General features: G+C 37.1%; 1 protein-coding gene across 3 annotated transcripts in view; it reads right to left on the bottom strand.

Moving 5' to 3' along the window:
* Window positions 1-1,794: 1,794 nt before the first annotated feature.
* The window catches only part of RAP2A (RAP2A, member of RAS oncogene family), a 33,326-nt gene continuing 18,935 nt past the window's right edge, over window positions 1,795-16,185 (bottom strand). The window contains exon 2 of one of the 3 annotated variants that reach the window (XM_027741036.2): window positions 1,795-5,839. In XM_027741036.2, the coding sequence (XP_027596837.1) occupies window positions 5,602-5,839 (238 nt within the window). In that variant the 3' untranslated portion in view covers window positions 1,795-5,601. The remainder of the gene's footprint in view (window positions 5,840-16,185) is intronic. The other 2 variants (XM_039382014.1, XR_005563782.1) reach the window with 2 other exon arrangements.

The following is a 16,185-nucleotide window of genomic DNA, read 5'->3' as shown; positions in this document are numbered from 1 at the left end:
TGATTCTAACTCAATACTTTTCACCTCCACTGTGAGAAGAAAAACATGTTGTGTTGAACATCAGACAACAAAAGCTCAAATAATTAACAACCGGAGTCAAAATCCAGATGTGTTAACTGACCTCAGTATGAAGAAAAGAAACCTGTAGTTCCAAATGTCTGCAAATTCTGTCAATTAGCACAAAAACACTAGAAAAGTTCTTTCTACAGGTTTTATGGCAAAACAGGAATTAGGTTTAAGGCAACTGACTAGGGCAGTAGTGCAATCAAACAGAGTCATTGGAAGTTGGAAATCTCTTTGTTAAAAGAGAATGACCAAGATGGTGCCTGCAAAAGGAAGACATGACTACATAATGAGTACACTTGTGTGAGCCAGATAGAGCAATAAACAGAGTTTCCAGCAATTTCAGAATCATTCTTCCTCTCTCAGAAAAAAAGATGCTGTTTTAATGGAGAAGAAAGCACGAGGCAGCAGCTAAACAGCAAGAGAGAATACTTCCGAAGGTAACTTGGGATAGAAGATGTACTCCAGTGATTCCCTGGTCAAGCAACAGAGGTAGTGACCAAAGATTGGTTATCCAGTAAGACTGATACTTGTGGAGGATTCATAACAAGATATTTATATCCAACCAAAATATTTTACAAAGCTTTCTCAGAGTTAAAAAGCTTCCTGCAGTAGCTAGAAAGAAAAAAGGAAGGGGGGAGGGTGCAGGACAGAGAAAGCATTTGCTAGGAGTAAAAAATTAAAAGTTTTCTAGCTGTTCAGTTATTTGAAAAGAACATGTCACACACTGGCATTTTTTTCAACTGTTCAGAAAAGCTCAGTGAATTCCTGTTGTCCATCTATGGGTATCACCTTAGACAAAACAAAAGGATATTATTAAATTCATGGGATTGGAAGAATCCATCAGCAAAAGTCCCCCTGGAACTGATTTACAGAATGAATGGGCAAATCAAAACCATAAAATTAGCAGCATGTGTCAGCCTTCTATATGATCCATAGAACTACAACTTTTTAAGGTGTGCCAGCCCCAGGTTTCTTGCTCCTTAAGGCATGCATGACATGAAAACAGTAGACTACCAAGCACCCATCATTACTGAAAACAGAGTATTTGAGCAATACTGGCATGACTAAAATGCAACTGCTGATCAGTGCCAATTAGCTAGAATAATCCTGTTAGCATTAGCTCAACTGTTCATTTATAAATCTCTGCAACTCTAATTGTATTTGGAGTTCTTTCTAACACTAACTCCTTTTGTGTGGTGCTGAAAGCATTCAAAACACTCATCAATTGAACAGCTGATATAACAAACAATCCCTTTTTAACCCTTTGTAGCCTCAATGTTATAAAAGTAATTCTGCATATTAACTATATAATATACTGACCAAGTTTTTAATTCAGTAATTTTATTTTATATATAATAAATATAAAAAAATTGTTATATTTTACAATAACAATTCTATTCTCTTGCCATAACAAGAGCTGTATCTTATCAAATACTGAATGTTGTCAACTTATATCACTCTAAGAAAAGTGAATAAAAACCTGCCTGCATTGCTATTGTTCTTTATCAAGTTCATAAATCACAACATGCATCCATCCATAAAAGCTGAAGTATATTTGATTTTTATTTACTGCCATTTAATTTGTATGAGAAGAGCACTTTAGCAGGAAATACTTAGCTGAACTGAATATAATTGACAGTGTTGTTTCAAATCACTGGGTAGCCCTCATCAGCCCTGGATGAACTTTTTGATCAAATCAAAGTGGACAATAAAAAAATGCAAGGGAGATTTCATTAAATAAATTTATTTGTTAAAATAATTTAACTCCAAATACAACTGCTGAGTTTGCATTGAGTTCTATGTACAATTCTTGTTTTATTTGAAACATCAAGGTTTAAACAACTGACATTATTACAAAACAAACTGTTGCCCCATTTTAAGTTGCCAGTTGTATTAGAGCTCAACAATTAACTGCGAAATACATTAATTCATCCCTAGGAAACTCCAAATCAACAGCATTAAGTCTGACTCCAGAACCCACTTCAGTCTTTCTTCAAACCCTGATCAAGAATTAACAGATGCACAACAATGCAGATAAAAGCCTCCTGCAGTTGTCAAACATTTGCTTTTGTTGCAGAGTTTCACAATTAAAGCCTAACCAGTGCTTTGAGGGCACACTGGTAATAAAAAAAAATAAAAAATCAAAAACAAACATGCACAAAACCCCCCAACCAAATGGCTGACATCTTTAGGCAACATTCTATACAGGAAAGCAAATACCAGTAGTTTTCCCACAGAAAAGTAATGGCAACTGTAGCACTGGGGTTAGGGAGAGGCTAGAACCAGAACAGAAAATGTCATCAAATTTTTTTTTCATACTCTGAAGGGCTGGGCAGAGGGACAGACACAACAGAAAAAACAAACAAAATCCAATGCAAATTATTTTTAATACTCTTGATCTAATTCTGGTTTGTTTGCTTTTACTAGTTTTTATGTGTATTTTTAAGGGAAAGAGGAAACAGTTGCTCTCACTATCGTAGCTTAAAAGAATAAAAGTTGCAACTTTTATTTTTTAAAAAAAAAACAACAACAAAACTGGAGAAATGCTGTTTTTGTAGAAAAACACAAAGTTCTACAAGAACAGCCAAAGGAAAAGTGGGTCTTTGGAACAAATCATAATATTTTAAGGCATGTTATAAGAAACTTTCAAATACTATAATTGATAATCCTATCAGGGTACAAATGAAACAGTGACCCAAGACCAATGAATCCTGCAGAGTGGCCACACAGCCGCCATGTGGCTCACTTTCCTCCCTTTCTGCTCCCCCTATAATTTGAAAAATCTGTTGAGTGCAACTGTCATTGATTCAAGCTCCACTACCTTCACATTAGTGGAAATACAAATAGTGCATAACTACTTCCTCAGAACTATACAATGAAAAACAACACTTACGCTTTCCTCCCCCCCAGCCAAGTTGCATGGTAGCTTACATATAGCCTATGCTTTTGAAAATGTTAGAATGTGATGAAGAAATGAGACTGGGAGATATTTTCTTTAATATTTTCTGTTAAAAATTTACTGTGCAATTTTTCCTATATTTAAAACCTATCAGCTTTAAATTATGAAATTCATATTAGGCTGTTCATACTATACTTCATGCCATTTTCTTGGCTGATGAACAATCTGTGAGGTAAGACTTTTAACATCTCTGTAAATAACATTGCATAACATGCACTTCCAACTCAGTTTCAAGTTTGGCTTTGGTTTGTTTTCTGTGGGTTTTGTTTTTTGAGTGCTTATGCTGTGGATCTCACACTGACAAGCTGTTTTACAGATAGGTTGTGCTGCTCAGTAAACTGTTTCCCAATCTAGATTACTTTAAACATTGAAATATCATTAATCCAACATCTCACATCTTGATTAAGCATGGTGGCTAACACAATTGGCAGACGGGGGGTGGTAAGAGAACATTCATACCATCTAGTTTAGGCATGTAAGTTGTGTGACTCGGAGGACCAAAGTTAAAAGCCTAAGTTTGCTATATAGTGAATGGAAAGAGGTAGGTGCCTCTAGGAGGGCGATTCAGAGCACCCAAAATGGGCATTCAGATGCCAGAAATAAATGGTGTGCCTATCTCCCTAAGAGAATAAAGTACAGTAACAAAAGCTCTGCAAGGTAGATGGGAAACGGGCTACATTTATGTTCTAGTAAGGCTTAATGTTTTGCGACATCTAATGCCCTTTGATACATTGGTTGTGGAAACGTCTTGAAAGATTAAGGGCAGAGTTGGCCAGTTCTCTTCCATTAATATTATTTCCTTTAGTTATCATCCACTGAACTATAATTCAAAATGTTAAGGATATTTATGTATGAAAATCTGCAAAGCTTTGGACTCCAGTGTCCTTTGTAGCAGATGAGAGGGTTTTTAGGAAGTTCTGCAGATGGCGGCAAAACTCTCGAACCTAACTCCAATTACAGCATTTGTAAGGGTCATATACACACACACATACACGCTCAACACACACACACACACACACACCAGCACCCCTGATTTCACTCATTTTAACACAAGGAACTACACTGTTACTGCACAAGATTGAAAACTAATAAACGCATGGTGTTATTTAGACCACAGGCTCAGTGACTGTATTTTTATGGCCAATTTTACCTATAGAAGATCCAGCTCAAGACAATCTCTCCAGCATTTAAAATCTAAACATTGCGATTGAAAACTTTTCTATACTTTGATTGTAAGACTTCGAAATAGGTATTTCTGTGCCATTAGTCATGCAAATGATAAATACTTCACTGCTATGAAACTAGCAAGTCAGAGCTCGAGCATCCTTTCAAAATAAAATATTTGCTCCCACCATTTAACACTCCAATAATTGGGGCAACCTTTGAATAGTGTGTCAGGCAATTAAAGAGCCATTTCCACACTCACCTAAGGAATTACAACTGTAACTATTTCACCTCTGAACCAAATGATTTCACATGGTTATTCAATTTAAGTTTTCAACATTAAAGCTATCAAATAGCAAACTGGATTTCCAAAGGTTAGTTTGGGATCACACCAGAGAACGTAGCCCTTAAAGGCAAGAAAAACTGTTGTCTTTAACAAACTTAAAAATGCAGGATGTTCATACTGTCCCACGAGGTTTCTGCAGAAGGGAACATATGGATGAAACATGGCTTAATTTTCCTTACAAGATGGTACTAGTTAATCTATTAAAGTGTTCCTTGTTAGTAAGGCTCAGCAAATTTTTTTTTCATCACAGTTGCTTCCTCCTGGTTCAGTAAAGTGAAAATAAAGATGCTTCCTGCTTTGTAAACAGAGGGTTTGTTTGGCTTTTTGTAGACCAAAACCTGAAGTGAACCTCCATTTTTGAGCAGCAAAATGAAAGATTTAAAACATTCCAATGCCAGACTGTTTCTTCACCCATCTTTTTTTTCCAGATCTCGCCTCTCATTTCACACACTGATTCAATGTTTTCTATTTCAAGATGTGGGATAAAGTGTAGAAATAATAGCATTGATTTTGAAAAAAATCCAAACTATATGGGTCTCTGGTAGCCTTTTCCTCCAACACTGTCACAAGTTCTGGTAAAATCAACATATTTGACTGAACAAACTTGGCCACATGTGATAGCACACGTCTTGAAGCACGGTAACTAGACACCGAAAGACTTGGCTCTCCTTTTCACGCTTATGCTAGTTGTGAACGGTCTTCAGAGATATCCTCTCAGCTGCTTCCATTTCCCATTTCCAAAAGTTTTCCAGCTTCTTCGGAAATAGTTGCTATTGTTGCTGTCAGATACAACAACACACGTATGTTCGACTGGAATGACCCTGTAGATCAACTGACTGTGCCATAAAATTGCAGGTGCTCAAAGGGAAAAAACGGGTGAGATGTGGTCATTTAACCCAATTATATTCAGAGTCAGTGATTGACTTTCAATGCTCAGCTCTGAGTTAATGTTGCTACTTCACTACAGATGTATTTCAAGTGACCCACAAACCAGGAAGTGAAGTAGACAGTTTTACCACCTTACAAAATTTCTGCAAATTAAGTCCAAGTTAGGTCATTCTTAGTGCTATTGTATATTACATGCAGAACAGCATGGATCATCTTTGTCTGGCTGTGCTGCATAGTTCATTTGTCTAACAATTTCCGCAAAGAGCTCATCCACCATTGTTTTACTTTTAGCAGAGGTCTCCATAAAGGGGCAGCCCCATTCTTCAGCTAAGGCTCTGCCTTCACTTAATGATACTTCTCTTTCACTTTCCAGGTCCACTTTATTACCAACCAGAATTACTGGCACCTTCTCATACCTAAAATTTAAAAACAGAAACAACAGCAATAATTATATTTTAAAAAATGGCAACATTCTTACAGTAAAAATCTATTTGCAAACAGTACAGACCCAACAGGAAAGAGACATTTGGATGATCTTAAAATTTTACATTTGAAAAAAATGCATATTTCGCATTCTAGAGATTCGTTGCGCATCTCTTTCCCCTCAGAGCTTCAAGAGTTCTATGAAATGCTTTCTCCTCTGAATTTTCCTTCTCACCAGGAAATCTGCCAGGAATACTTCCACACTACAAAAATAAGGAATATAATATTATTTTCTGTGTTTGCAATCATAGTGTGTAAGAACAGGATGGAAGTCAAACCCTCCCTTCAATATTACATCATCCTTTTCCATGAACAGGTATGTTGTATCTCCTGTTTGTGATAAGGATGCATCACTCTCCTTTCAAGGGTACATTTTTCTTTGGTCAATACATACGGAACTTTCTGATTAGCAATAAAAAGGGAGAAAACCAAAGGGTCAGTAAATTAATTCCAAATTTCAGGAAATGTAGTCCCCTTCAAGTACTGTATACACACAAAAGTATTGTTATATAAAACCACGTATTAGACAATACAGAATGTATATCTCTCCCTTGCAGCATTCACATCATTATGCCAGTTAAACAATTTGAAAAAAAAAAAAAAGAATTAAGTTCCATGCAATACTGTCACAGTTCTGCTTCATAATCAACTTGGACAGCACAACAGATCTTATAGCTATGAAGGAACTCATTACTTTGCACCTCCTTGTGAGGTGATCCTTGCCAAATTTTTAAAAAAAATTAAAATGCCTTTTTTTTTTCCTCTCCTCACATGCATAAATCCTTCTTCAGACATCAAACTAGCTAAGTATTCCATCAGGTTTTAAATTTACATATTTGCCATAGAGAAAAGAAGAGAGAAGAAAACACTATGCCTATTTCCAAAATGCTATTACATGAGTTTTCTCATGAAAGCAACAAGGACTGAGAGAAAAACCGATTATGACTTTTAGCACTTAAACCAGATGAAGATCTAAGAGAAGCAAGATGCTTCCTTCTTAATTTAAACCCAATTTTCTACTTCATATTATCTTAGTAGTACTGCATTGAGTCAAATCACCTGAGTAAGACTGAGCTGTGGACAGACAAAAGTTATAGCGGACACCTGCAGCAGCTGAAGATGACACCATCCTTAAAGCCACCCATTACATCTCCTTCATCCCTCCCACCTGTCCCCCTTGCCTCCTAGGCAAGGCAGCAGAGCAGTGCTGGTGCATCTGCCTCAGCTGGTTGAGGGAAACAACCTGTTTCCCTTTCTTTCAAGACTGCACTGGAACAGGCTGAGCAGTGGGAACTGTGCGCTCCCACAGAGTCAGAAAGGATAAAAGGGCAACTGCATCTCAAACCACCTCAGCAACTCTTATATCACCAGAGCAGTGCCAAAACTTCATCCAGCTGTCGTAAGATGCAGTTGAAATTCTAAACTTTGTTATGCCTCTTTGCTAACTAAGGGAATGTAATTTAATCCACAGTCTAGGGCTGTGGTCAGTAATTGCAGAGAATTCCCCTCACTTTCACCATTTATCCTGGGCTCATTTACCATCTGAAGAGACACAATCCATTTCTCAGTCTGTGGATATGCAGTATTTAGCACAATGATACCTTTGGAACTCTAGCAAGAGCTAAGCTGCCATTAATTAAGTACCAAAATACACACAAGCATCTTGAAATCTGTCCTCCCGCGTTTAAACACAAGATAGCATAGTCTTTAATTACATAAGATGGATGGCATTCAACAGATAAAAAGAAATATTGAATTACTGTCTTATCTTTATTGTTCAGATGCATGTGTCCTATTGTATTTGCTGTACAGCACAAAAACCCCTTCAGTGACAGTGAAATCAGGTACACCTTCACTTCATTGCTTGCTATCTGAGGACCTCACACTTCCTCTCACTCCTCACTAGCTTGTGCTTGCATTCTGTATCTTCTCAATTCTTCCCCCTGGTAAAACTGTGAAATTCAAAGCAGCCACTTGAGAAACACACAGTAAAGAAGCAGATGAACCAGAATTAAAACACAAGATCACCTCTTGTAATTCTGTGAGATCGCTCCAATTTATTGAGAAATATATGAGGAAGCACACACACACACACACACACACACTGCAGAGTTATAGGCAGTTCCACTGAAGTATTCAAGTGCTTAAAAAGGTTTAGGAACCCTAGAAAAGCTGGGCAACTAAATACCTGAGAGTCTGTATACTATGAGTACTCAGCATCTGGGAAATGGAGCAGTGGAGACACTGAAGTTTCATACTGCAGAACAGAAACAAGAACTGATGAGGTGACAGGAAAGATGTGAAAAGCCTAATTTAATTTATTTGCACAGGACCATCTAGGAACTATTAGGTGAAACAGACAGAAGCAATTTTCTGTATTGCTTTTTCCTGCTTTTGCCTCTTGCATTTACCATATTCACTACCTACCTTCACGACCTAAAATGAGAACCTACAGTCAATAGCTTTATTCACGTTATAATTCAGACTCGTTCAATAACCAATAACTTTACAACATTAAATTGTGTAAGAAAAGTGTTTCTGCAAAACTCTCATTATGTGTTCTTATCAAAAATAAAGTTGCTCTTGCAGAATACTTCCATGTGCTACCTAGATTTTGAGTAGTCAGCTTTACATTTTATATATATATATATATTACATGTGACATATATAGCGTGTCATATATATTTATATATATATATTTATGCCTGTATATAATATTTATATACACAATCAAGAGTCATGCAATTTGTCTTTCTACATGGAAAAATCAGTGTCTAGAATCTAGAATACAGCAGTATCTAGAATACAGCAAATAATGGGAAAACTGTCCATAGATACTGAGCAGAAGACTAGCTCCAGTATGGGCTTATGAGCTTCAGCTCAATACGTCCTGCCGGACCCAAGCTGAGTATGGGAGAGTCAGATCAGACATCTGTGCATTATATTCTCCAAGTACCAAGATGATGATGAACTGACTGTGTGTTAGACAGTGCCATAGGTGAACTAGAAGGTCTTACACAATCTATGTGGTTCCATGTAATGGTTCCAGCCCTTCATTCAGAAGGGCTGTCTTCATTCAGACTCCCTAAGTGGACTGTACTTCCCAGTTTTTGAGTTCAGGTAACACCTCAAGGAAAACCTAGCTCTTGACTAAATCAAGCTCTACAAGCTCTGAAGTCCAAGCTAGGTCTCCATGCTTTGCCTCCCAACACTGCCAGAATTTCCTGCCTTAGTATACCAGGCTATTTTTTTCTGACGAGTATGGGTGAGTTCCCTGGCTCAATGCTCTCCTTACCACAGATGCTGATCTCAACAGAGGTGACTCCTGCCTGCATTAGGAGGCTCCACTCCCTATTCACAAGAGCTTTGACTGCCCCATGCCACACAGGCACCACTGAGGTGGTGTGCAACAACACAGGCCCACTAAGGAAAAGGGTGATTTCTCAGATATGCTGGAATTACGTGATTCTAATGAAATTTGACGCAAAGAAGAACATCTTTTCTTCACAGGCTTTTCACCCTGTTGAATTTCAGTGACCCAAAAGGAAAACAGCTTCTCTACAAAGGAAAAAAAAAAAAAAAAAAGCCATCTTGTGATGCCCAAGCAGCAATGCAGAAACCTTTTGTACAACCACAGAAATCAAACTCAGGAATTCACAAATCCTTCCAAAAGATTCTAGTAGGATCTAACCTAATTACAAATACTTTTAGCAGAGCAAAAGAGGCTAAAACCCCACCACCTATACTGAAGTCCTGAAAAGCCAGACTTCTGCTCCCATCACAGGATCTGTGAGAGGGCAGCTCAGACCGTGGTGGGAGCTGGGCAGAAGTTTTGCCTTCTGGTGCAGCCAATATCCCCCTGCCTGTCCCTTTGGCAATGGAAAAGTGGAACAGTTCTGCTCCTTATTCCTGGAGCAGGAAAATCCGATTTTCTCAGTATGGCTGAAAAGCTTTGAGCAGCACTGATCAATCCTAAAGAAAAGCATGAGGGCCATCTGAAAAAAAGAATTGCTGCCACTTTTGTCAGTATCAGAGCAGCACAGTATGTATTCTAGGGCAAACATCATAGCAGAGCCTGTAAGAAATACTCAAATGTAGTATGGGAAGGCTTGACTTTTCAAGACCTTTTCAGAAACAAATTTTTGCAAGATCAATTACATGTTTGCAGCACACATTTAAAGAACAAGGCACTTCACCCTGTTTAAATGATCTCACTATCTTTTGCTCCAATATGACAGATACTGAACAGTGATGACTCCTGAAGAGATAACATGACTGTAGTCATTTATAGCCCTATGAAAGACACTGGTGCAGAGTCAAATGCCATCATATCTAGGATATCACTACTAGCAAGGTACATTGCTCCATAAAAGACAATCAGAACGTATTTCTCAGTCTGAGATAACTATTCAATGCTAAAAGCCACTCATCCATCTTTAATGAGCATCTGGGACTAACAGGCCACAGTAAATCCCTCTGTTTTCCTGAGGATGGGCACCATAGCCACATGAAATCAATAAATACACAGCTATGCACTACTGACCACACAGCCTTACATGCCACATAGCAATAGTTTCTATATTTTATCTTATCTCACACGGCATACACATCATCTACATTTCTGTTTAGATTAGTATGTACACTTTGAATAACAGCTTAAAATATTTAGGAAGCTTTAAGATGACCAGTATATAAATGATCTTCAGAGATTTTTACCTCCCATTTTTTCTACCTCCAATCATACTCAGAAAGAGAAAAACACAGGTAGTACCTAACATCACATCTGAATATCTTTTATAAGGTACTTCTCAGATTTCTGGCTAGAGTTGTCATAGGATAAAGACAAAAACAAAGACAATGTGCAGTGAAAATATAATAAATGAAGACTAAAAGAGCAAGAATTAGAAAAACTCCAAAACACACACCAAGGCTAATAAACTGATCTGATTGCCTTAGACAGTGCTAGAGATTGCCCAATATCCAATATATGTATGTGTGTGTGTGCATGAAGCATGTTGTACTAGTCAGTATAGATGATGTTAAAAAGTTTAAACAGGTTCCTGCTTTCTAATTTCACATTCTGGAAGTATTGTATCTTTTCTAGAATTTTTCCAGAGCTTCATACCAGATCCAAATATGTTCAACCAAATGCAAAAACATTCTGCATAATAAAAACAAATTAAGAGAAAACCATATATTCTTAGAGACTATTTCTTATAAGTAGCTTAAGTCCTGTTGAAGTTTTTGGAAAGATGTATGATTACAGCTTTATATAATAAATACTGGGATCACTAAAATGCAAAAGGTATCTATTCATGACAACTATTCCTAATCATCAAAAGGAGTCTCCACCACTAAACCACCATTATCATCTTCTACATGCAGAGTGTCTTCCTCTTTTTTTTTTTTTTAATGCATTTCTGGCACTTCTGATAGTTTTTCAAGAAGGAAAATAGTTTAAGGGATAAAGATATTAGTGATTACAATGATGCTACAATTATGCAAATAACATCAGAAAGTCAGTAAAAATCATTATTCTGCATTCTAGACTTATAAAAAATTTATGGTATGAATCCTGCCAAAATACAACACAAAAGAATTCTGGGCGATATGAAATAAAGTATCAGAGATGACAGTTAAATCTCCTGGGTTGTTTAAAAATTCACACATAAATATAACTAAATATCCTTTTGTAATATAATTCGCAAACTTTGATTGCCTGCAGTAATATCTCTCATAACTTGAACTAGCAGTTTCCTCTTCTAGAGGAAGAACATATTCCAAGCGTAACTATCAAGACTTTTTATCTCTTTCACATAATTACTTGGTATTTAATGCAGAATCCTCAATAGTTAAAACTCACATCAGCTACAGAGGATAAAAAAATACACACCGTGTTCCCCAGCCTAATTCCGAGCCTCTCAAACACCAGGATTAGAGGAAGCAATACCACAGAACTGTCAAGGAGAAAACAAGCTTAACCCTTTATTGAAAGCTACCAGTTCTTGAACCAAAGAAGCAAGAAAAACATATACATACTTCTAAAATTATTACTACCTTGCCTTAAGAAATTCAGACAGAGAAGACATTTGATTTTTTCCAAACCCTGATTCTTTCTATTCTTGTAGCTTTAAAAAATGTTACCATTAGAGGCTCAGTCTGCAGAGCTATATCTGTTTCCATGGACTCCTGCAAATATACATGAATGAAGACGTGCCTATGCCTGTATACATGTATAGAATGTGACAGAGATAGATACACAAATCTAAAAATAAGTAGGTTTCTGCAAAGTTTGACCACTTTTCCCTCTAACCAAAATTATTACAGCTTCTCAGGTAAGTCCATACAGAACAGCTGTAAAACCCTCACCATTCTGATGCAAACAAGTCATTCCAGTTTACTAATTAATTACATTAATTATTTAGTTTTGTAAGCTATATTGTGTAATGATTTAATTTCTTAAGCAACAACTCACAACTAAAAAAGTAGTCTCAAAATAATTTTTATAAATGAGTAGATGTTTAAGAGTTTATTGGAATTCCCATTGCAATTAGGTGGCTGAGTCATGAATTAGATTGCTATAAAGAACAGTGTATGACCTAATTGCAGGACTGGAATCTAACATTTTATTCTAGGCTTTGACACGAACTCCTTACGTAGCCTTTGGGAAAACAAACTCTTCAGATGGATAGACTGGGGTATAATGTCACAATAATTGTACTTACTCATAGAACAGCAAATTAAATAATAATCATAAAACAACCTGGAGGATAATATTAGAATAATAAATAACACCACACCATATCACTTTTGAGGAAGCTTCAGAAACTATCTTTGTTCTTGTATATGAAACTTTCTGGAGATAATCACCTCAGCTTTAATAAAATACTTCAAAGTCAATTCAGCTCTGTGGTTGTTATAGCTGGCTTACACTTTCCAGTTTGCTTTAAGGTCTAGAAAAAGTCTCGGCCAGCGCAGTTTGGTTCACCTTTGGTACTGTGCTTGTAAGAAACTAGAGTAAATAGTTCTCTTCCAAGCAAAAGCCCAAGAAACAACAACAAACCTCAATATAATGAAGCACTATAAATATTTGCTTCCCCACTGTTACAATTAGCAGTTTTCAATCAAGGCAGTTGCACACATTGTTTCTAGGCAGCTTACAGATAAGACCTTCCAAGGGACAAGAGCTATGGATGGTACAACACAATACACATACTCAAAGGCCACCTAGTAAACCTACATTCCCTTGCTGAAACAGAGGCAACAGGATGATGCACATAATTTCTGTATGAAGGACACGAAAGAACTTTACAAGGTCATTTCCAATCACTTCAGAGAGAAATTCTTATCTATAGAGGGTTTTCCACATCTAAGATTTCATAGGGAAACTAGAACAACAATAAACTCCTTCAGTCTGCTTCTGCAAGTCATTATAGATACAGTCTATTTTCAGCTCTGCCTCCAGCTTAAAAGGTAAAATGGCAAGAATACCTGAAAATTCAAAGGCCTGGCAACATGTCCTATGAGAGAAGGGTTCACTATTCACTAAAGTCCTAAAAAGAATCCCATATCATTAAGATGTTAGGGAGACATTTTCTCATTAAGTTTGCAGAACTCCATGAATGTTTAAACTACGTCCCATGACACTATCAGTTCCCCTGGAAGTACGGCTCTGGCACAGGTGACAGGCAAACAGCACTCTGAGCGCTGGGGATGAGAACAAGGAGCCAATGACATAAGTAGGTGCAGTTCTCATCTACTGCCATTTCAGATGCTCAAAAGCCTTCACAAACAAGGTTAATTTTCACCTTAAACAGGACGCTTCTCCCTAGTATCTATCATTAAAATTCATAGCTAACACTGAAGTCTATTATCAAGACTGAAAAGACTCTAAGGGATATATAAAATCTACCTGCTTAGCTGCAGGTTTGCTGTCAGCATATCCAAACAAGATTTTAATCCTTGAGTTCCCTCTCTATGCCAATCAAAATTCTAGTCTTACACAACTGAGCATCAACATCATCTTCTTGAAATCCTGAAATACTTGCCACATTTAGCAACTCAGAAACACTAGAATTTTCAAATAAGAATTTTCTGTTCTTTGGTGTAGCTTAAGAAGCAATAACATACAAGGCAAAGGTTTTACCTGACTTTTTCCATCATGACTAGTTCTCTCATTTCTAAAAGCAACAGGAAAATCAGAATGTTCTAAAAATCTGAGATTCTCACAGGCACACTGATTTTACTTAGCTCCAATCTCTCTACTCAGTTTGCATTGAAAGAAGTCTCCTTGTCAAGAAAACTATGAACAGATTATGAGGCATGCTATAGTTGCTTACATGTAAAAAAGTTCTTGCTCAAAATTTCCAGACACTAAAGCTGAGCATCTAATTCCTTTTTTTTTAAATTGCTGCTACTAGCTGTAGGAATGGCTCAACATCTTGAAAATTACGCCTCACATTTCAGTATTTAAACTTTGCATCCATAATTGAAAATTATTCTTAATAACCATATTAGTTTTCTTACCTTAAATATTTTTAGGCCATATCCATGCTAATATACTAATGTTTACTCCAATACAATGAGCATGACTGGGTATGTCAAGGCTTTCAGTACGTACCAAATGTACAACATACGGAAGATTCTAAAATTAAATCTTCTACTTGTATTTTGAAATCTTAAGGACAGTCGCTTTAAATGACCATTTTTTTCAGACACAACCACTTATAATTTAATTTTATCCTCTGATATCTTACAGAAAACACTTTAAACATCAAGCAAGAGGAGTGCTGACATGTGACTTAAGAGACGCGGGTTCAGTTTGACACCCTGTTACAGACATCCTGTGCAATTTCTAGCAAGTACCTTGAACTCTGTAGCTCCACTCTCCATCTGAAGAAAACAGTTGTCAGCTTTAACCTCTGATGGCACATAAACACTTCTGAGTTCTTCCATCCTTAGTGATGGAGGCAACCTGAACTTCTTGAAGGATGCATTAGCAGTTTTGCTTTTTCTTCGAGTGAAAAAGGATCTTGCATCCCAGCTATTCTCAGCAATACACTATGTAACACCACAAAACTTTGGGTTCTACTTACAAGTATCGAGAACAGATATGTTAGGGCAGATTGTGTGCCAACATAAGCCTGTCAGTAGAAAGAATAAAGCTATTGGATAAGCTGTGCCTTGAAACAAGAACACCAGCTTGGGGGGCAAAGTCGAGGTTGTTACCTCACTTCAACACCGCTGGCTTGACCAGAAACTGCAAAGGCTCACAATATCTTAAAACATATGCTGTCATTGAGGGATTTCTCCTCCTCCTCACTTTTCCGTACAAAACTTCTACAAGGTCAAAGCCTGCCTACTCTGGTGATTATGGGACTGAATAGGTCCCCTTACAAAGGCAATGAAAAACGTAGATACCTATTAAAAGCAACGTAAGCCTCTTGCACACAATACAAATCTATGGATTCTAATTGTTTCATAGTTTTGAATTATTACATTGTTGTGTTCAAAAAAACTTAAGAGTGACCCTAACATGCATTACCATTTATCTATCAATACATGCTTTCTCACAAGAAATTTCTCTCACAAGCATCTCTCTTGACATGCAAATGCTTAGATGAACTACTGTAATATTTTAAAATATGCTGTAAACTTCCTGTAGAAGCAAGCATTGACAAAGGTGGGGGAAGAGAAAGAAAGTGACCGAACAGATTTCTACCAATTCAGATATATCAAATTTTATGTCTGTAGCTGGGTTAAAGAAAAATCCTTCAGATTAGATGTTGTTAATATTCCATTTGAAAAAACTTAAACAGCATCCAGCCCTTTTATAAAGCAGAGTCTGTAAAGTAATGTATGAAAACAATGGTAGGTCTAGTTTCTTGTAGAGTCTATCAATGCTTCTATCTAAAGCTCTAGTTTTATCTTCTGCCTACAATTCTTCCCCTCACCATTCTCCAGTCCATAATTAGGGTTAAGCATGTGCCAGTTTCTTCCACAACTAGAGCACTGACAGCATGTCATTCCCACCAATAATTCTGACAGAACTTAATCATTATTTAGATTTCTAATTAATTCCAGATATTGAACCAGGCAGGAAGGGACCCTGGCAGGTCTCCAGTCCCACCCACTCCTCAGAGCAAGGTCAGCCAGGAGATCTCTACCAGAGCAAGGTCAGCCAGGAGATCTCTACCAGCTTGCTCAGGGCCATGCACAGTTCAGTCTTGAAAACTTCCAAGGACAAGCCTTCCACTATCTCTTTGGGAACTTGTCCTCA

The sequence above is a fragment of the Pipra filicauda genome, unplaced genomic scaffold (assembly GCF_003945595.2).
Source record: "Pipra filicauda isolate LSUMZ 115617 unplaced genomic scaffold, ASM394559v2 scaffold24_size8852520_pilon, whole genome shotgun sequence".
NCBI classification, from domain to species: Eukaryota; Metazoa; Chordata; class Aves; order Passeriformes; family Pipridae; genus Pipra; species Pipra filicauda.
Note: the sequence above shows the minus strand (reverse complement) of the source record. Positions and strands in the feature narration are given on the sequence as shown.